This window comes from Protopterus annectens, chromosome 13.part0, assembly GCF_019279795.1.
Source record: "Protopterus annectens isolate FY-2018-M chromosome 13.part0, PAN1.0, whole genome shotgun sequence".
Lineage (NCBI taxonomy): Eukaryota > Metazoa > Chordata > Ceratodontiformes > Protopteridae > Protopterus > Protopterus annectens.
In genome coordinates, this window is record NC_056747.1 from 542,177,900 (window position 1) to 542,201,266 (window position 23,367).

A 23,367-nucleotide genomic window follows, 5' to 3' on the forward strand; every position below is an offset into this window, starting at 1 on the left:
CCATTAACCAAACACCCAGATATTCACACCATTGAACAGCGTGCATAACACATGCATAATTTGAACAGCAATGCACAGTCCAACAACATGCAGGGTTAATTGATGGCAACAGGCCATCAGGTTTGGATGTATGAACAGGGCAGATGCATCAACGGACATGCAAATATATATGACCCAACAGGACAAACGTCCAGGGGTGTTAATTGTGATTGCACATACCATTTTCACGTGGAATGGGTTATATGTGGTTATAGGGTGGGGTGAAGAAAATAATATTAACACCTTCAAATACCAATACATATGCTGTACAGTTCTAATAGCTACAGATATATACACACTACTGTTCTAACTACACTTTCCTATATGATAACTATTTCAACTTGGTGACAGGACTGTTACTGCAACATCAATATACATTTTATTGTTCTTCATACACATTTCATATCTAGCTTTGTTCAGCTACATCATCCTGCTACATTTGCTTTATATAGCTGTAGACAAGTGTGGATGTTTGGTATATCAGACAATCATACTATCTGCATATTGCAGACTGAGAGCAACATATCCAGATTTTGGGATACACATTCCAGATGCAGCAACACTTTGAACAGATTTTGCTGTTTGGTTTTGATTCTCACATGCATTTCATTCTGTCTTGACTGCAGTATACTTTATTCAGGGGTTATTACTACTGTATTGCTGGATTCATGACACTTTCTCACACTCTCTCACTTGTTTTCATTTTACTATTCAGGATGGTACTTACTTCTAGGCTTTATTGACATGTTTTACCTGTAGTTATTACAATCCTTTCCAGCAGTCTCACTTCTGTCATGTTTCAGTATTTCAACAGGGATATATTTCACACATGTGATTTCATCATCTTCTGCAGCTATACTTTTCAGCCTGCTGCAGGTTGTGTACTATTTTCTTACAGGTGGGGCATTTTTATTTCAGAATGTATGTCAGAAATTTTCATTTTTCTGTTTGGCTTACAGGCTGAAACACACTTTTGTAATCAAGCAATACTTGCAGACACTTTCACACTGTTACTTGCACATTTTATTCCTTAGTGACTACACTGCACTCTTTTGCTGACTGTCATATTTTTATATTTCTTTACAGTTAATGGTAGTGTATTACTGACCTGCCTGGATGTGCAACCGCACCAGCCTATCGCCATAGGCTCTGCGGTTTGTAGAACGGACACCTGCAGCTGTAATATAAATGAAGTAATATTGGAATACACATCTCCATAATATCAGCTAGTTTAATTTGTTACATACATAATTAAATGTAACTTACTCAGTAGTGGGGCGTTGGGCATTTGCCGGGCCTCCTGGATCCAAAGGTTCAGTTGGTCCTGCTTGCGTCTCTTCAGGTCCGCATGGTGGTGACGGACCTGCTCACCAGTCCTTGGAATCCCTGTGGCACTGGTGAGATCATGAGCCAACCGGTCCCACGCCTCAGCTCTGTATGCTCCCCAGAGGACCTGGCCCTGCATGAGTTGGGCCTCATGATTGTGGACTAGGAGCCAGACCATGTACCTGGATTCCACAACGCCCCACCTCTGTGCTCGAAAGCAACTACACTCTCCTACTCCTGTCATTCTGCCTGCAGTTCAGTTCTACAATCGTTTATGCTGTGTATTCCCGCCTATGGGGCTTATATAGTCCGTTTTTCCCACACATATCTGTGATTGGCCATTTTGGAATTGTATCAACTTCAGTAAACCTGCATTGTCATGCTCCAGTTTGTATTCATTCCTATATATTAGCTATTATTGCATTTATAGGTACTGCTGTCATGGCTTAGTGGCTTGGTACCTTGACTATGGTGTATAGTATCCTGGGTTCGAACCTGGCCACTACTTTTTATTTTTCATGACTGTCTAGACATGCTGAGGGGTGTGTCTGCGTAAAGGCAGTTTTGATACGGCTTGCTCAACGTTGCCCGTCGGTTAGCTTGTTTGCGCGGTGCGCAGCTCCGCGCAAACGGGGTATGCTGGTTTACACCTCATTTGGCTATCGGCACGCATATTACGCTCAGCTCAGCTAGGGGCACTTAGATTCAGCGTGTTAAACCACTGCTCAACTACAGGCACTCATTTTGCACCAGTTAAACCACTGCTCACGTACGGGCAGATGCACTCACCCTGTTAAACTGTAGCTCAGCTATGGGCACATCTGGCATTTTTTATTCTTTTGTTACCTCACATTTCTTCAATATAAATGGGCTATTTCATTACATTTTACATAAAATGTGGTTTTATGTGTACATATTTGTCAGGGACTTGTTTTGTGCTTATTTTGCTAAAAATAAAAATTGGTGTTGTGGGGGCTCGAACCATGAATGCCTGCTCTTCAGCCAACATCTCTACCGCTACGCTATTGCTTCTTGGCTTACTTTGCATATTTAGTTTTTATATGCTTTTCCACTGACTGCTAATTGTAGCTGCGCTACGGGCACACCCGCGCAAACGAGCGCACTCACGGTTAAACATTTTTACAATTTAAAAAAAATATATAACATGTTTATTTATATATTTTATGTTCATAGTCTGTGGGGGGCATGTGTTGTGTTGTGTTTATTCACATTTCCGTGGACTCTGTCGTGGGTGTTTACTTTGGGAACTTTTACTCTTCTGGGGGCGTGTCCGCTTACAGGGCTCGGCCTACAGATACGCCCCCTACTGTCTTACACGGAACGTGTTAGCCTTAGGTGTGATTCAGCATGCTCTCATGAATATGCAAAGCATGCTGACATCACTCCGTTTAACTGCAGCCTCCGTGTAAGAGTTATAACTCTTACACGGAGGCTTTGTGAATCCTGCCCACAGTCTTTCTGAGTTTAAATACCTACAAGCAGCCAATTAATTATCACATGTTCTGAGCTTATTAAAGCTATTAAAGTGCCCATATAAAAAAAATATATATGCTTGGCTAAAATGCATGTTATTTATAAGTAAAATTTGCTTCTCGTATAAAATACAAGGCATAAATACATACAACATAAAAACAATTATTTGCCACATTATTCATCTATAAATAATTTTAAATGTTATTATGCCTATTTTTCACTATGGGTTTTAAGCTCAAAGTACTATTCAGACCTGGGGAATGGTCAGCCCTAAAGGAATTTATCCATCTATACTCATTCAGTTCTGTTTTATTCACCATATCTCCTCCATTTTTGTTCCTAAATATTACTTGAAAAATTCTGAATTTAAATGTATGCTCTGCACCCATGTTCTCTACATGTTTTGCGAAAGCATTAGTTAAAACTCTCCTTTTTATATCTGACATATGTGCGCCAGTGATGCCTGGTGCTATTGGACTGCAGCCACACCCCCCCAACTGTACAAAAAACAAAATAAAAAAAATTTTAATGAGTTCTGGAATTCTAATCCGGACTGTTGTTTAACCAGTCCAAATTCAGAAGAAGACATCAGTCTACAGATGCCCCAGAAGTCTATGCAGGTTACAACTGCATAGACTGGAAGGGGATTGGTCTGCAGTCTGTGTGTGCTCAAACAGAACTAGAGGCAATGCACACATGCGTGCCTGGCATTCCACGGAAAACAGGAGCTGCTTTGAATGTGGGACTTCCAGCTGCTGCTTGGTTTTAAATTAGGAAAGGACTTTGAGCTGCTGCTTGCATTGGGAAATACTGAATGGAGTCGTTTGCATTTGCAGACATTGCCGTAACGGGACTTTGCATTGAATGGAATCATCTGCATGAGGAAACTGGACTTTAAGCTTGTTGGTTGTGGACATTGCCGTAACGGGACTTTGCACTCGGGTACTAGAACTAAAACAATGCACTGTCTTATATCACTAAATGCTTAATTGTGTATCTCCATGCATGAGTTTCACAACAGCTCTTGTAGCAATCTAGACTTGTGAAATGTGATTTTAGAAGTAGGTCTCCGTCTGCAGTACCAATATTGCCAAACTGTTTACAAAGCAAACAAAACGCATTGAGCTCCTGCCTGACAGTGTTGTCGTATATCATGTTTCAGTGCTCTCATCTTTTAACAAATGTCTCATTTCGGATCCCTTTCACACCCTTTTCTTGCAGGGTTTAATGTACGTGATTAATCTTGACTCATTTTAATACTGCTTGCAATGTGGCAATGACCTCAGCTGAGCATCAGGAAAGACATTGATGTTACAAGGATGGGGATATTTTTTCACTCCAGGGCCTGAATATACACAGGCAGTATTCGGTTTCTGCAGCCCTTTGCACAAATGAAAATGTTCTGCAGGGCTGCAGGGCGTAATGTTTCAGATGCAGTAAACAATGTTAGGGAAACATGGTTCTTGTTGGGGAAAACACTTTCTGAAACCAAAGACTCCGTGATCATAAATGATGAATGATTCACTAGATACACTGAGCCACAGAAACACAAGATTATCTCAGTGATTTAAATAGTTGGCTCTAAAAATACATTTGGAGAAACCTAGCCATAAGCTGACCACAAAAAAGCTTTATGTATCCTTTTTCTTTTTTTAAATATACGGTTGATGTTAACTGCAATTTGGTGTTCTTGCAACCTTGCTATTTTATGAATTTATGAGTTTTATGTAAAACATTTAACTGTTTCACATGTGTGCCATGTAAGTTAAAGATAAAAGTTTGTCATTTATGACTGCGTTTGTCATTTTAGATATATAGGGTTTGATGCTGTTTCTACACAGAAAAAAAGCAGTGTAAGTTCAAATGCATGAAACCATCCTGAAAATATAATTTCCATAGTAAATGAATGATAACATCCTGGACAAGATCAAACAGCAATTATAGGACTTTTGTTTGACATGTGTGATACTAATCAATGTATTTTCTGAATGAGAGCACATTTTAAATTACTGTTTATTTAGAAAAGCATGGTACTGGTGAGATTAAAATGTAAATGAAAAATAGCAGTGTGTAAATATTGAGGAAAATCATATGGATTTTATTTTACACACACAAAGTGTGCATTTAGGCTGTTAAAACAAACCCCAATAAAATGTTTACAAGATAAGGAGATCTACAGTTCCCTAGCCTGCAACTGTGTTTCCTATTAAAGTGATTTGATCTGTAGTCCAAGACTAGCAGGATTTAATGTGAGACCCATCAGCCATTCACTGAGCCACTTTCATGTTATTGTCGAGTACACACCATTGGCTTCATGTAATCACTGTGGGTTGCAGTGAGTGCACAGAGTGATGAATTCTATTGTTTGCCTTCCGAAGCAGTAAAGGCCGAAGTAGAACATACTGTCTTTTGGGAATGGGAGACTAGAAGTTTGTTTAGGAACTTTGTGGAGAATGTCATCTTAGTAGCAGTCTTCAGGCACCTGCTGATTTCATGTGCTTTGGAATAGCTATTTAACATATGTACACAGAAGCCTTGTGTTGTCATGCAGGTGACTTGTAAAAACTCAAGAAGATTAACAAATAACAATGCAGTAGCACTTTGAATAGAAATGTTCCCTTATTTGTAAATATAGACTACAGTGGCATTGGTATAAAATATACAGCTACAGTCAAATACAGTAGTTACATTACCACTAATAGGGATATCAACAGCACTCTCACATGTTGTTTTCTAAATCCTGTTGTTGCCATGCAGAGAATATTTACATAACTAGATAATGTATAAGCTTTAGGTATTGAAATGCTTATGAAAGTAATTATAATAAAAGGTAGGATTACTGTATTTTCAGAAGCTTACTACATTTGTGAGAGACTTGCAGTCATCTTTGCAGGCTTTACCAATAAACTAAACAAAAGGCCAGTCTTTGCAGGCTTTACCAGTAAACTAAACAGAATGCCAATCTATCATGTGTGGTCCATCCTTAAGCAATTTATCTTGAGCTTGTTTCTTGTTTGCTGTTCATTTTTTACTTTGGTCATGTTTTCCCCATGAAACAAGTAGATAGTTGTGGTCAGGCAGTAGGTCTTCTTTGGATAAGAAACATTTTTACAAGTGGGGGTATCACAGAGATTGCTACTTTCCACATGTTACTTGGTACTTTTATAAAGCTTGAATATAAATTATAATTAGAACTGCAGTGCAAGGAGAAGTGGTTTGAGTTGAGTGCTGCTTGTTTTTTATACTTGATTTTGACTGGCATTCCAGTAATGTATTTAAAAATGAATTTATTTTTTTATGCCACACAACATTTTTGTTTCCATGTAGATATTAAGTAAGCTGTCATGTAGCCAATGCGTTGAAATATTTTTTTCTTCTACACTTCTTGACTGGACTCTCAAAATGATGGCTTGGCACCCAGGACAGCATATTTAATTAAAGTCCCAGTTTTTGTGGTTTTGAGCATAGCTCTTCCCCTTTCTAGTTGACCACACCCCTTTCCATTGGCCCCACCCATTCAACAATCTCCTGCAACCCCCCCCCTTTTGATTTGAAGTCACCAGCCGACACTGATGTGCGCTGATTCTATCCTTAAGTCTCTTATTAGTTTTACCAATATAAAAACTTGTGCATGCTATACAGTGTGCAAAGTAAATCACGTTTTCTGAAATATAAGTACCCCTTGCATTAAATTTAAAATTCTCTCCACTAATTGGGTGCTTAAAAATGCTTCTTTACTTATATCTATACAGTGTACACAATTATAACATGGAATTGTCCCAGTCTTCCCATGATTTTTCACGACTTCTTTTTGGATAATAAAATTAAACTAACACACCACCAGGTATTGATGAGAACATTCCTTTGGCTCCAGTATTAAAAAAGAGAGCTCTGTATGTACTATAGTATTTTTCTCAAAGCTTCAACATTTTATACTTTTAACATAAATGTTTTAAGATGTCAGTTTATAGAGCAGTGTGGATCACTTTAACTATAGAATTTTTAATTTGTAAATTATCTAATTAATTAACTGGAATGTAAATGACACCTATTACATAAGAGGTGCTTATGGGAAGAGTAACTTAATTCTGAAGTAGTCTCTGTTTTGGTGAGGGAAACAAAAGCGCTTAACTTTCTTTGTGTTTGGAAGTGTGTTTATAAGAACTTTGGTCCTGTTATTCCTGTGGAGGTATGGAGCTTATGGTGTGGATCCAGTGAATTGCTTTTGTAAGTTGGTTTTAACCCCCCTTATCTGGTCTTTCATAAAGACAGGGTGTTCCTGCAGACCAATCCATCTTTCCTACCGAAGGTGGCCTCAGAATCCAATATTAACCAGGTCATTAATTTGCCAGTTTTCTTTCCAAATTTCCAAAATAAAGGGGAGTACAAATTGCACTTGCTAGGTGTGCATAGGCAGCTGCACTTCTATTTGCATAGAACAAAACCCTTCCATAATCGGATCAGCTTTTTGTTTCCTTTTCTAAACCTTACTTGGGGAAGCCTGTTTCTATAGTTACAATTGCTCATTGGATTTCAGAATGCATTTCTTTGGCCTATTGAGCCAAAGGTTTTTCTCCACCAGGGAATGTCTGGGCGCATTCCACCAGATCTGTTTCTACTTCTGCAGCCTTTTGGTCCAGGGTTTCTCTAGATGATATTTGCTCTGTGGCGACCTGGGCATAATCGCACACATTTATTTCCCATTATAAATTGGATCTTATTTCCATGAGCAGGGCATCCTTTGGCTGAGCCATGCTCTGGAATATCTTTTATGAGGACCTCCCAGGGTTTATTGGTAGCTGGGGACTCTGACCCAAAGGTTGAAGATCAAATGAATACAACAAATTCAGATAAATAAGTTATGTACTTACCATAATGTTCCATCTGAGTTGTTGCTTTTCATTTGTCTTCAACCGTCCCTTCCTCCTTCCCCCTGCCTTGTGTGGGCTGTGTAGTGGACTGGACGTAAGTCATAGCCCCTCTATCCTGGCTAGCTTTCGTTTTGATAAGCCTTTTGTGGGTTGTGTCAGGTTTATAGGCATGTTGTCTAGGTTTGGATGCTGCCATTCAGCAACTAACTCAGTATGAGGGGAGGAGGGAGAGTGGGGAATTATGGGTAGGGGAGGAGCTTGGACTTTGGATCCAATGCTGGAGTATGCGGCCGAGTCGGATCTCGCTCCCATGAAAAGCAACAATGCAGATGGAATGTTATGGTAAGTACATAACTTATTTTTTTTCATTTGGTGCTGCCCCCTTGCACCCTCCACATCCCCTGATCCTCAATATCTCCATAGCTGCTCAACAGAAGCAAGTGTAAAATTCCCCCTAAAACAGTACAAAGTGGACTGGAGCAAATGCTAAATTCATCCAGTTGTGACAGAGCACTTCATTTCCAATCAGTTGATCTTCACAGAAATCCTAGTCACCTAGAAGGAGGATACCTACAGCACTTAGGTAGATATGATAGACCTCAGGTCTTTTAATAGCATTTTTCCAAGTTCAAAGGTTATGTTACATACATGTACTGGCTGAGAGATGTTTGTACATTTATTTATCTTTCACATCTTTGATGACAGGTATAGAAATACCCTAAGCCTTTTTTTGCAGTTTCTGAAGTGTCTGGAATGCTTCGCTGTGTGTAGAGGTGTTTCACATAGCCTTTGTATTGTTCTGAGCTTTATAAGGAAAACAAAGTTGAGTTCAAGGTGTGCTAAGGAGTATGTCAGTGCTGCTGTCAGCCAGTCAGCTTCCATCTGCAGCTGTAAAAGAATGTACTTTAATGGCATGTTGACATCACATTGATACTAAATTGCAACAGCAAGCCATCTTGTTTTTAAACTACAGATGGGTAAATTAAATGGGGAGATACCGCACACTTCCAGAACACAATGTGCAGAGTTTGGTTTGATTTAGTGCACTCTAGTGTTCATTTTCCATACTTCTGCTTTCGCCTTAGGCCATGATAGCTCCTGTAATATTTTTTTTTTGTTTCTCTGGTGGGTAAAATCTTTTCCCCTAACCATTAGGGCTGCTTCATCCCAGAAACATTGACCAGCTGAGCAGTCCCTCTATTACATAGCAGTCTACACAAAAACGTCATGTGTACAAGGGCCACATGTGTATAAATACAAAGTGATTCATTTTGTTAGGTGTCTTTGCATTTGTCTGAGGTGTGGAAATCATTTGAGTGGACTGCAAATGTGAAGAGGTCTCCTGCGGCTTGCCCCCTGCAGGTTGTGACTGATCCTTGATTTGTTGTCATTCCCCCAGCTGCCACAAGTGTCTGTAGATAGAATTGCCAGATCTGTGAGTGTGTGACATGGTGCTGGGTCACAGCATTAAACATTTCCCTGTCTGAATGAGCTTGGATATTAGTGCATGTTCAGGAGTGTTATCTGTAGGAGGAGGATGAATTTATTTTTGTTTTAAAACAAGTTTATTGTTTTTAACATGCAAAATAAATATCATAACAATTTTATACAAGCAATTAAAATAGAAATAGTTATAACATTCAATAAAATAACCAAAGTATTTACAAAGACATCCACTACAAATCAAATCAATTGATTAAACTATAATATCATGCTATTGAGACTAAGATTTTTTTAACAGGTTTTGTAAAGTATCCCATACAATATAATAAGATGTTTTTCTAGTAGTTCTTGATTTTATTGTCATCAATTCCATATGACACACTTCAGTCATAACATTTTTAAATTCATTAAATGAAGGAGGGGTATCTGAAATCCAATTTCTGGTTATTATTTTTCTAGCCACTGCTAGAATAGACCATAATAAGTGAAGCTTAACTTTTTTAACACTTTTAGGAACAGGTGTGTTAAATAATATAAGTGATTTAGAAACAATGAAATTATCTGTGAAAAGGGCCTGCAAAAAATCATTGATTAAGTTCCAATATTCCTTCAATTTTATACAGTCATAAAACATATGTGCCCAATCAGCATTTATTTCTACATTACATCTTTTACATAAGTTGTCTTTATTATTTATTTTATTCATCATTAAAGGTGTATAGAAGGATCTATGTAAAAATTTCCAAGTAAAAAGTCTCCAATTAATGGAAGTAGTTTTATAAGCAGATTCCAATATATATTGTTTATCTTGTTGTTTTGGTGATTCACCATTAAGGGAAATGAAATAATTCCAATAGGTATCTGAACTGTAATGAGTTTCTTCTCTGATAATTTTATGTATGTATGAGAGCTTACCTTTATCAGAAACTCTATGTTGTAAATTTAATATCAAGTAATCAGTCAGTATTGGAACAGATTCTTTAACTGTTAAAGACATTAAATCAATTTTATTAATAAGATGTTGTCTAAAAGTCTGAATTTCTAACCAACATGTTTCTCTCAAATCAAATTCTTGCTTTAAGAAGCCTAAATTTTTTACTTTATTATCAGACAGCAACTGATACCAAAACTTTAGATCATTCTCTGTGACTAAAAGAGTTATTTCAGAGGTGGTTGACAAAAGCATACCTTGTGTATACATTATAGGGAATAGAATAAAATTCCATTCCTTATACTTAGGATGTATGAATATAAAATTACGATAACTGATAAATAATGTTTAATGGGTAACTAACTACATATTTTGGTGTAATGGATGAAGTACAAAATTCTTTCAGTAACCATAACATGGGGTTATTTACAATAATATTTTTATGTATTAAAGAGATTTTCATGAAGTGAATGCTAATTAGTTCCCAGTAATCTTTCCATCTTGCAACATATGACTGATCTATTAACAAAGTAATAACTTTTATAATAGAAGAGATAGTATATAAATTAAAGTCTGGAAATGAAATGCCCCCTTGAGACCAGCTATTAGTATATTTCTTTAATGCAATCCTAGGTCTATTAGGTGCCCATAAGAAATTTAACATTAGTGAATTCAATTTCTTAATAATTATTTGTGTAGGTGGGAGTATTATTGCTTGTATTAAGTATAATATCTTAGGGGATACTATCATTTTAATAATTGTGAGTCTCTCTTCCATGGTAAAAAACATATTGTTCCAGCTATTGAAAAGATTTTGTATATTAAGAAGACAGGTACTATAATTATTATGTATAATAGATTTGATATCTTTAGTTAATATTATACCTAAGTAAGTTATCTGACCTGAGTTGGGTATATATTTGTTAAAATCATTAATGAGGACATTTTTTTTCATGTGTATATTGGTAATATTTTAGTTTTTTCTTCATTGAATATTAAACCAGAGATATTTTTAAAATCCATCATTTTATCAAATAAGGACTGCATAGAAGAGTTAGATCCAGCTGCTGTAATTAGAACATCATCTGCAAAAAGTTGAATTTTAGATATTGTATTTTCATCTATATCAAATCCTTCTATATCAGTACTGTTTCTGATCAAATTAGCCCAAGGCTCCATTATTAAAGTAAATAATAGTGGAGAGAGTGGACACCCTTGTTTTGTACCTTTTAAAATGGGTATTTTTGTGAGACATATGTTCCTATCTTAATGTAAGCCAATGCTCCTTTATATAGATGTTCAATTAGATTTACAAATGCATCTGAGAAGTTTGTGCACTTCAGTAAGATAAACAAGTAGTCCCAACTTACTGAATCAAATGCTGAACTTATATCGAGACTAATAAGTGTTAAATCTTTCTTTTTCCTATTTGCAAAATCAATTAACGTTAAAGTTCTCCTTATATTATCAAAAGTATTTCTATTTACAATAAAGCCTGTCTAGTCTATATCTATAATGCCTGGGATGACTGTCTTTAATCTATCAGCAAAAATACTCATAAACATTTTATAGTCAACATTAAGTAATGAAATAGGTCTATATGAAGTGCATCTGGTTGGGTCTTTATTGGGTTTTAAAATTGGTGAAATAAATGTGTATTGCCAAGATGGGGGAGTTGTTAACTCATTTTGGGCCAAAATAAAAACCTTATGTATTAATGAGTAAGTACTTTTGGGTAGAATTTTATAGATCTCTGGTATAATACCATCATTACCTGGTGCTTTGTTTGATTTAAGCTTGTTTATTTGTGTAATAACCTCTGTATATGAAATATTTTTATCCATTAGTTTAGTCTGTTGTTTATTAAGTTTTTGTTCATGTTTGTAGTTATAAATTTCTTTATTTTATCTTTAGGCTCCATGTTAATGTTATTATGATTAATTTTGTGAAAGTGATTTCTAAATTCATCTAATATTTCTGGTAAACTAGAAACATTCTTCTTTTTCCTTGGAGAGAAAATTTCTTTGATATGATTTTATTTATTCAACCTTTTTGTTTTATTTTTAAGTCTATGTAAGTATTTGGGACTTATTGAGTAAGACAAAAACTTATATTTCTCTAATGTTATTTTAACTTTACGAGTTAAAATTTCTTTGTATTTCTCATTTAATTTATTTATTTCTTCAATTACTTTTTTGTCCATAATATTTTCTTTATTATTATGTTTGTATGAGTCTAATTTGCTTTGAATATCTAGTAATTCCTTGTCACAAGATTTCCTTTTATTATTATACCATCTGATACTTTGTCCATATAAATATGATTTTAAAGCATCCCAAACATAAACAATGGAGACTTCAGGTGTACTGTTTAAGTCTAAAAAATGTTGCATTTCTGAAAGTATATAATCTTTATAGTCTTTTAGTTGAGTTAAGTATGCTGGTATCCTTTTGATCTGAACATTGTAAGTACTTTTTATCATAAACTCAAAGACAATTGAATTATGATCTGATATAGGACACGAAATGATTTTAGAATTAATTAAGTCTGTAACCATCTGGTTAGAAATAAAGACTCTATCTATTTTTGAATAAGTTTTATATCTGTTAGAAAAAAGTGTATGGTAATGATTTTGAATCTATCTGATTATTAATATCATTCAAATGATATAAATTAACAAAATCCTTTAAATGTTTTGCATTAGATGTAATTTTCCTTTTTCCTATAGTAGTAGTATCTTTTCATGTAGGATACAATTAAAGTCACCTGCTAAAATAATATCTCCTATAGAAAATGATATGATCTTATTGAGATGGTGTTTCACTGTATTAATGCCAATTCCTGGTATCCAATATACATTGATTAATGTATATGTCTTTCCATTAATCTGTATTGTAACCATACAAAACATTCCTTTATCATCTTTATAAGACTTAATAGTTTTAGGTATGGGCATACTTTTATTCCATAAAATAGCCACTCCTCTTTTTCTGAGTGTGTTCTGAACTAACCAAGACTGTATATTTATTAGTGGCTAATTTATCAATATCCTTTTTAGGAGATGTGTTTCTTGAAGGAATACTAAGTTGGCCCTATGCAAATTAATGTATCTCATTAAACTTGCCCTTTTACATGGGTTATTCAGTCCATTAATGTTTAAAGAAATTCCTTTTAGAGAAATCATTTAGCTTTTATAAACATATAAAACATATAATCAGAATAACAATTAACAAAATAAATGATATTATACCTCCTCCTTTAGGTGTTCCATTAATTATAGCTGTATTTATTGAAAATCTTATGGGATTTTGTATAAGCTTCACTTTTATTTGTAGTGACAATAAGTTTATAAAATGTGTTGTGGATGTCAGAACTATATACAAACAACAATAAACAGGTGAAAATAATATTAGGATTAAACATTGCACCCAGCCTGGAGTTAAGAACTCCAACTTTGAGTAGCACATAGCACTCAAGTTATCCCCCTATCTTAAGCAGCAGTACCTCAGCTGCCACCATATCAATTCAATACTAACTATTATTAACTAAAGTTAACCTCATTTAATTAGATTATCTAGTAAGACAAAGCTAAACAATTTATAAATCAGCTTCATATAAACAAATAAGAACATTTAGAAACAGCTCATATTACTATGTACATCTATTTTGTAAAATACACTCATAATGAAAATAGCATTCTAATAAACTTGATAATGGGAACTGAGAAGAGAGAGAGAAAGGAAGAGAGAGAGAGAGAAAAAAAAGGGGGGCATATCTATATATTAGTTTATTAAAAGTTTGTAAAAATAAGTTCTTATGTTCATTTGGATTCAATAACTTAGGCTATAATGGTTCGGACATTACATATATTAGGGTATTCCTACTTTCTGCCATAGAAATGCAGTTAACAGTTTTAAAAACTTTAAATTACTTGCACCAAAGCTTTCTTCTCATACTTATTATTGCCAGTAAATAAAATATTTATACTCATACATATGTTTACAAGTCATACTGCACAGCAATGTAAATTCCTAGTTATACATAAATCATTGTGAAGAAAGCCATCTGTATTTTATATATCTGAGCTGCTGCTTTAAAATATGTCACATGACAGTTTCTTCTAAGATATAATCATAATGATACTTGTGCTTGTCAATTAGATAAGTCAAATGATTTATAACATTATATATGATTAAATCATAAGTATTTATATACAGTAATATGTTGCAGTCATGTAAGCTTTCAAAAACATGTGTATATATGTTTTACCTTCTATGCCTTCTAAAATATCTCACTTGCTTACTATGGCATACTGAATCATTTAAAATCATTATAACTTTCATATTTTATAAATTACATCTTAAATAAGTAAGTTGTTATAAAGAATAACTCACATTTAGATGTCATAAAGTTCGTTTTTCATCACAAAGTCGCATTTACAACAGTTCTACTTCCTGGAACAGTGTTCTTCTTGAATCTGCGATGTGTCAGTGTGAAATCAGGGGTCAAAGTTCAAAATGACTGCATTCAGCTTCTCTGCGTGTATTCTGAGTGTTGAAGCTTTTAAAACAACTCGAGGACACTATTCACGAGGTAACCCACATCCCAAATTGTCTCCCTTAACATTCTGGCGGGAATTTTAGTAAATACAAGTGACTGGCATTCATTTAGTAATACAAATGAAACTAAACAGTGCAAAACCTTCACGAAGTATTTTACAAGTCATTACAGTCTCTATGACAGTGAAACCAAGCCTACAGTTATTTAACATATTATACAACTTATTTTTATATGCCCCATTTCATTTTCTCATACAAATCTTATTATATACATATATCAGTATTATCAGAAGCATATAACTGTACTTATAAGAGAGAAAGAGAGAGAGAGAAAAAAAGAAAAGGAAGAGTAGAGAAAAAAAAGAAAGAGAAGAAGAAAAAAAGGAAGCTACAAAGAGTATCTACAAAGAAATATTACTTGCTGTTTGTATTAATAAAGTTAAACATGAAACATATTACTTACAACTATTTTAGTTCTAATTATTTGCAATTATATCATGACATATTATTTGTAATCATGTATGAGCAATAAAGTCATGATATAATATTTAGCAACAGTGTTTAAACAGCATATATAGTTTTAAAGAACTAATAAGTTATTATTTCACTTTTTCCATATTTTACATCATACTTCTCTCCTTGCCCTCCCCACCCCTCACTAAATGCATAGTTTATAAAGAATGCCATTATTTAAAACAAGAAGAGAAAGAAAATGTATCAAATTACTAACCTTAGGTCTCTTTATCACAAAGAGAAACAAGTTGATTGATAGCATGTTATTTGTTCCTCAGAGAGTTTGACTATTTATGAAACAAAACAGTTCTTTGCACACAGAAAAATAACTTTGAATAAATCTTTAAAATATTTGTGGCTTTCTGGAGATGCAGTAACTGTATTTGAAGAGATTAAGAGAGAAGGAAAGAAAAAATATATATAGAACATGTCATTTGTTTTTAGTCTTTTTGCTTCTCTGAAGTCTTCCAAGAAGTTCCTGTTGCCATCCTCTTTAACGAAGGACTTGCCCATTCCATATCTTCTATTTTATCTAATATCTTATTTTTTTAATATACAGCAAAGCTGAGTCCAAGTCTTCAAAATTCTAGGGCCATCAGGTAAAAGATTTTTAGTTTGGCAGGAAATAAAAGGTAAGTTTTGAACTGTGCTTTCTTAAGCTCTCTTATTAATGGCAAAAACTTTTCTTTTAGTTATTAACAAGGAAGAATAGTCATTGTCAAAACGCACAGTTGCCTCATTAATTTTAATAGGTGCTTTAGCCCATGCAGATTTTAATACCATCTCCTTGTCATAAGATGATAAAAATCTTACTATAACTGATCTAGGATACTTTTGTTAGAGTTAAAATTAGATAAGGACCTATGGGCTCTTTCAATACCAAAAGAAAATGCTTCTGACAAGTCTAAAGTTTTGGGAAGCCAAGTATTTAAAAAGGAAGTAATGTTGTTACCTTCTATATTTTCTGGCAGTCCAAAAATCCTAATATTATTGCGTCTAGATCTGTTTTCCAGGTCATCAAGTTTGGATTGTAGGTGTGTGTTCTGTTTCAGCAAAAACTCAATGTTAATTTCTTCTTCCTGGATTCTGTTCTCCATATCATTAACAGTCTCCTATGCCTGTAATCTGAGCCTTCTGTTGTTGCAAGTCTTGATGTAACAAATCCATTTGTTTTGTAGTTTTTTCTATGAAGTTATCATTTTTAGTATCCAGTTTGTCCATTTTGGTTGTTAGTTGCTGAATAGTAGATATCAGAGACTGAAGCTCTTTCTTGATGCTGGAATCCTGACTGTTTGCCTTACTGGAACTCATTTTGAACAGAGGTGATGAAAGAGAAGTTTCCAAGATGATTTCTGACAGGAAAATTATTAAAATGTTCTTTCTTTTTTAGATATTATTCAAGAAACTGATATTCCAAACATATTTAGAAAGAAAATTATTTCATTAGTTGATTTTTAAAGTAATTATTTCCTGTCAGTGCAGTTAAGTTGGTGGAGCTGAAGAAATCTGCTGCTATCCTGTGTTCATCCTTGGCCACGCCCCCAGGAGGAGGAATTTCTGATCATTCACCTGCATACCCCTCTAAGGTACCTACAGGCAGCAGTTATGAGACAGAATGGGTTCATCCCTCAATGTACAGAGTTGTGTTTCTTTAGGAAGGTATAGCAGAGATGACTGCAGTCACAAGGACTGTAGGGGTGTGATGGTGAGGATGAATGCTGTCTGCTAGAAATGAAACAGAAAGACTACTAAACTTCCAAGAAAATTTAAACTGGAGATAGGGTTCTGTAGTCAGTGTAAAGGAATGTTTGAAATGTCTATCATAAGCTAAACAAGTTTATTTTTTTAATATTAAACTTCTGACCAATTAAGGAATATTCCACTAGATTTGTGATAGCCCTTCATTACTGTAACTTTAGAACCTTTTAATCCTTAAGGATTCTGTAATTTCTGTAAAAACAAATAAATTTTAATGGTGAAGTGGAAGCCATGTAAAGTTCAGGTGTTCAGCCCAGCAAGCAGAGCTGCTCTTGTAAGAGACCACTGGCCTGGTTATGCTTTGGTTAAGTCAGAGCTGCATCCAATGAGTGAAGATGGAGAGACAGCCGACTATTTAACATATTTTTAGTGGGAGGAATAAGGCAAGATTTCCATTCTGGGTGGACATGGGTAGTGGACACACATCCACTGTTTGACCATATGGGAAGATGATTTCTTATGGCTAGGTCCAACATGGTTGACTGATGCTGGAAAAGGAGTTATTTAGCAAGAGATGGCTTTAAAAAAAATCCTTGGCTTTGAGAGAAAGAAGTGCTTCCATGTGTTAACCTGCTGACATCTGCAGGAACCTCTCAACTGAATGCTGTTTTTTTTTCCTGTTCCAGTTAGCTTTTATTTAATGGACTGTCTGCCTACATACTTACAATTGTGTTACATATAAAATAACATACCACACCTCTTTTTCTTTTGTTTTTCCACAGTGTTGATCCAAGCTGCATCAGCCCAGAGGCAAAGAATTCAATCCATGTTGGAGATCGGATCCTAGAAATTAATGGGACGCCTATCAAGAATGTTCCACTGGATGAGGTAGTAGTGGTTCAAGGCTCATCTCCTCACTATAACAAAGATTTTAGTACTCCATTATTTGCTATCCAGAGCAGGAAGGGCGATGACGCACCCTCTCTTAAGTAATACACTAAAGGCACATTTTTTTCGGTTGCTTTATTAGTAGATGATCTCTGTTCTTTGCTATATCCTCAGTAGCAGACAAAGATGTAATTATTTTCTTTAAGTTGGATGCATTGTCTAGTATAGCTATATATTACCTTGACCGAACATTAGAGGAGAGGTAAGACCATGATATTAAAAAGCAGTATTTTCTAAACAACCTACTAGCATAGAAGTTTCTCTAATTAGTGCTCCAGAATTAGATCTGGGAAGGGATGTGATTCATTACTTACAGAGAAGCTTAAAATTCAGATTCCCGCAGAATTTTCTACTATGCATTTCACCCTGCAGTGGTCTCTGTTAGCTCTCTGTTTGGCTAAAAATAGTACATCTCAAGAGTCCATTCTACTTCTCAAGCCCTTTACTAGAATGACATTGCCATAAAATATGTAAACTATTAGCTTGACAATATGTTCTGATGCTTATATGTCATTGTCAAAAACTTTTCTTAGCAGCAGTAGTAGAAATCTTCATGCTTAAACATGCAGAATTTGACAGTTCACAAGGTCTGCAGGCTTTTAAAGAATGTCTGTTCCCTGCTATCTCAGCTACTGTTGCAGGATATAGCCAGTCAATGACACCTTTTGTTTTCCCGTTTTCACCATGATCCTGTACTGCTGTATCTTTTACATTCTTGAATCCCATCACCTCTACTGGAGGTCTGCTTAAGGATTCTTCTGTCCTGTGAAGCAATGCTTCATCTAGTAACATTTGACTGTAATCTTCAGTTTTATAGCTTAACCCCTTTCGATTCAAACACCTCTTCAAATAGAGTACCTAACATCCTTTTGAGGTGTCTGTCCTTTCTTACCACCGCCTCATTGTTGTACAGAAACTACATTAATGTGCATTAATCCATGATTGGATAATACTCATTGCAGCCTCATTAATGTTTCAGTTGCCTGTCATCTAGAAAATCATTCATTCTTTTCATGTAATATTGTGGCATTCAGATGTATAGATATCATCTACAGAGAAAGACTAGTAATATGATTTCCAAAGTGAGACACATTACTTCTTTTAGCAGTCTTCTCAGCGACCTCACAGAAGTGACTTCACTTCCTATGTCTTGTTAGTGACCCCCTACCACTTACACACACACACACACACACATACAAAAACACCAAAGATATAATCAACTAGAGAATGTGACAGGAGTCTAAATATTCAAAGGAGTAATATAAAGTATTCAGCAGGGGGATTTTTGGGGGGACAAAAAATAAACAGCAGTCTATAAGGATTTATTTAAGCAATGTCTTATGCAATGGTTTCACACTGTGTGTTGTGTAGCAGATGCAGACTGATAAAACCATTTGGAATTATTGGGTTAAATGTGAAAATGTGTTAAGTTTAATTTTACTAAGCATGTGGGCCCACTGAGACCACAGATATTTTCTGTAAAGGCCACCTAGAAATGCAATGGGGTCATATAGCATGCATGTAGGTCTGAATGGGATTTTGTCCCTAGTTACAGCTTCTGCAGCCCAGTGTCTTATAATAACTGAGTTTCCACTTGCAATTCATGAACAGGGTGAACTTAGCAGAAGAAAATGTGAAGTTCAAGTGAAGTCATTGTTAACTTTTTCTGTCGCAGGGGAGTAGGTTGGATTTGTCTACATTCATTGTTTAGTACAGCATTTATGTAATCTGAGGGCATACAGTAACATCTTAAAGAGTTACATGCTAGATAGAATGTTATCTTTACCGGCATTAGGTTATTTTGCATAATGCAAAGACGTCCAGTGACAAAATGAGCAGGACAGAATGTGTGGCATCATGAGAAAATGGCAATTGTCATAGGAAATTTTCAAGTAGTTTACTAGGGCATGCAGCAGCACTGTTGACGGGTGACTAACAGAAGTGGTACAGGTGATACAGAGAGTTAACCTATTAAAGAAGAGATAGGAGTGACTTACCAGTGCATTTTTTTTATCTTTTCTGCCATGCAGTACTGGTTCTGTAGTTGGTTCCAGCTTCATTGCTTTTTGTATGGAATCTTCATGTCCTTGCTGTTGCCATGTAGGGTTTTGTCTGGACCTCCAGTTTCCACCCATATCTCAGACATGTTGATACAAGTGGCATACAAAGTTGCCTATAGGTGTGTCTTGTGTATCTTGGTGGATTGACATAACATCTGACATTTACTTCTTGCGCAACAGTTATTGCTTATGACCCTGAGAAGGAATGAATGAATGAATGAATTACTAAAGAGGAGGTGAAGATGGTGTTTGACCCAGCAAAGCCAAAGGTAGTGGAGAGAAAAAAAATTAATCAGATGATGCAGACTTTTTTGAAGTAGTGGTTAGGGAGAGAAACTTTGAAAAATGGCATCAGCCACATACAGAGCACTTTGGGTAAACTAAGGTTTTATGTGGGTGCTGTGGCTAATGTGGATGTGCACGTTCTGATCATTCTTTTCCTCCTGCTCACAGATTGATCTTCTTATTCAGAAGACGAGTCAGTTACTGCAGCTAACAATCGAGCATGACCCTCATGAAGTTATTCCACGTGATGTGGTAAACTCAAGCAGCCCACTCTCTGACGTTTGCAGCCCACTGAGAACAGGAGTGCGGACACCTGGTGTGGACAGCACCACAAAGCAAAGAGCAATCACGTAAGAATTTTTCACACCACTTTGTGCATGTTGTAGCTGCAGACATTTACTTTCTTCACAAATATTTTACCATTGCTAATTGTGTGTGTGTGTGTGTGTGTGTGCGCATGTGTATGTGTATATATATATATATATATATATATATATATATATATATATATATATATATATATATATATATATACATATATATATATATATATATATAAAATGTAGATAAATAGATATGTACAAACTGTCAAATATCTTGCTTTGATGTGGCTTTTGCACTATATGCTTAGAGATCCCTCATTTCAGTATCTTTCTTTGACTTTTATGTTTTATTGGTAATCTGATGCAGGGCCTCCATCACTTGCATGTCTTTCTAGTAGAAAATAACCCAATCTTTCATGTGATGAGTATTGCTTAAGTGGTTTTATATACTTAGTAAGTGTGAATTTCAGCAATTCCTTCATTAATGCGACATCAGACGTCATCATCCTTGTCCTTCTCAAACCACGCAATCTTGCTACATGAATCACATTCATCAACAGAGAACCAGATGTGTATTTCTGCACTCAGATGGGTATCCCTACAATAAAATGATGGCTGGTGCTACCAGGCTGCAGGCTGTACATCTTTCTTACAAGTTCATGTTTAAATTAAGATGTTCTTCATTCCACATTGCTGCAGTCCTAACTATTGGGTAGTCCGCTGTCCAGTCGGGCCGAATACCAAAGTATATGGCTGACGTCGGTCAGGGCGCATTAGACTGACGTCAGTACGTCAGGGTACTAATGCGCATGACCGACGCCATAACTTCAGTCTTTTTTGCCGCATGGTCCGATGCAGAAGCAATTTTGCGAGTGCAGGTTGGCGTTCTGAAAGTTTCTGAAGTCAGAGTTTCAGACCGAATCAAAGTTGGCTAAGTACCCGTTGGGAATATTTTGTTTTTTTCTTGCCTCAGTATTTAACCGGATGTCAGAAAAAGTGAATAACTGTATTTCTTGTGGGAAACAGATACCTCATAGGGATTACCATACTTTGTGTATACCTTGTTTAGGGCCTGAGCACGACGTTGTTGGATGCCGCTCTTGTGCTAGATTTAACAAACGCACTATTAAGAGAAGGTTAGACTGTGCCAGGTTAGTTTTTGGGAAGCATTGTAATTATAAAATGCCGTCGGATGCTCCGACGCCGGCTTCGGCCAAAAAGCGCAAGGACAAAGCAGCAAAGCCTAGAGTGGAAGAACCGACAGTCCCAGACGTTGGTTCTTTAGAAGGCTCAGTGGAGCCGGAGGTTCTGCCAGGAGTTTCTTTGGAGTCTCAGGGAGAGACTTTTCTGTTACAGGATGTATCCTCTCAGGAGGTAGGCCAGGCTGAGGGGGCTTCTCAGGTGGCTGTTCTTCCCTCTCTTCCTAAGGTGGTTAGAGCCTCCCCTTCTGTTTCCAAGGCTTCTTTGAGAGGCAGGCCAAGTTTAGCTTCAGTGGGGGTTTCTCCTAGTGCTTCAGGGTCTTTGCCTAAGAAACATATGCTTAAAATGGCAGAGGATTTGATTACTATGATTAGAGGTTCTATGCCCCCTCCTGATAAGAGGCCTAGGGTGGAACCTGAGTTTGAGAGTTTTGAGCAATGTTCGAGGCTTCTGAGTCTTCGGCTGAAGACTTGCAGGAGTATCCTCCTTATTCTGATTCTGATGTGGATGATTCTACTCCTTCAGCTTCTCCTCCTGAGGATTTTTCATTTTCAGAGACTCTGCATTCCATGAGGGAGCATTTTAAATGGGAAGGTCAAGATTTCTCTGATTCCAGGAAGAGGCTTAGGGAATTCTTGTTTTACCCCAGCATAGGCCTTTAGCTATACCTCCTGTTCTGAATGTAGTGGAAGATGTTTTTGCAGAGGCTTCCCTGAATCCTGATTCTTTGCCTCCTGCCCCAGTTAAACCGGATAGGTACTATAGGGTGCCTGAAGCTCATAAGTATCTTTTAAGAGTCCTAGGGCAGACCCGAAACTGTCTCTCAGGGGCCTAAAGGTGTGAAGGCCTCTGTTGTTAAAAATCCTGTCCCTCCTGATAAAGAGGCAAGGGCTTTGGATAGATGGGGAAAGAAAGTGTATACTTCTTCCACTTTAGCCATGAGGGCGTTGAATTGTCAGTTTCACATGTTAAAATATCAGAATTATCTCCTTTCACAATTGAAATCTAAGGTGGATGCTCTGGCGGAAGGTATTGAGTGTAAAGAGTTGCAGGATTTAGTTCATGTGTCTGAACAGGTGGGTAAACATTCCTTGCAGTGTGGTTTTGATGCTGTGCAGGCCTCCTCGAGGGTGGCTGCCACTGGTTCTGTTCTTCGTAGGCACGCCTGGTTGAGAGATCAGAATTTAGCTGAGCATGTTAAAACAAGGATTTTGGATGCTCCTTTACAGTCTGATGTGTTGTTTGGTTCGCCTGTGGAAGCAGTTTTAAAGAAAATGGAGGACAAGGCTAAGTCTATGCAAACTGTTAAGGATTTTTGCAGGTGCAGCCTCCGAAGTTTAGTAGAAATTGGCCTACTAAGGGATGGACTTATCCTGCTTATGATTCCCAGTCTAGGGGTAGGTCTAGACGTGGTAGGGGCAGAGCTCAAGGTTCTTTTAGGCCTAGGACAGGAGTTCCCCTGCTCAGACTTCTGGTGAGGGCAGGGGTCAGTCCTTTCATAAGCAGACCCAATGACCTGCCTTTTCAGCTGCCAGTTCATTCTCGCCTGGCAGCACCTTTGGGAGGTAGGCTGTCTCTTTTCAAAGAAAATTGGGATTTAATTACCCAAGACAGATGGGTTCTGGATATCATTCACCACGGTTACAGGTTTTATTTCCATACCTTGCCTCCTTTCAA

General features: G+C 36.4%; 1 protein-coding gene across 2 annotated transcripts in view; it reads left to right on the forward strand.

Moving 5' to 3' along the window:
* Positions 1-23,367, forward strand: part of LIMK1 (LIM domain kinase 1) — a 1,196,288-nt gene that overhangs the window by 919,409 nt on the left and 253,512 nt on the right. For both annotated transcript variants that reach the window (XM_044054185.1, XM_044054186.1), the window contains 2 exons: positions 17,657-17,762; positions 20,336-20,517. In XM_044054185.1, the coding sequence (XP_043910120.1) occupies positions 17,657-17,762; positions 20,336-20,517 (288 nt within the window). The remainder of the gene's footprint in view (positions 1-17,656; positions 17,763-20,335; positions 20,518-23,367) is intronic.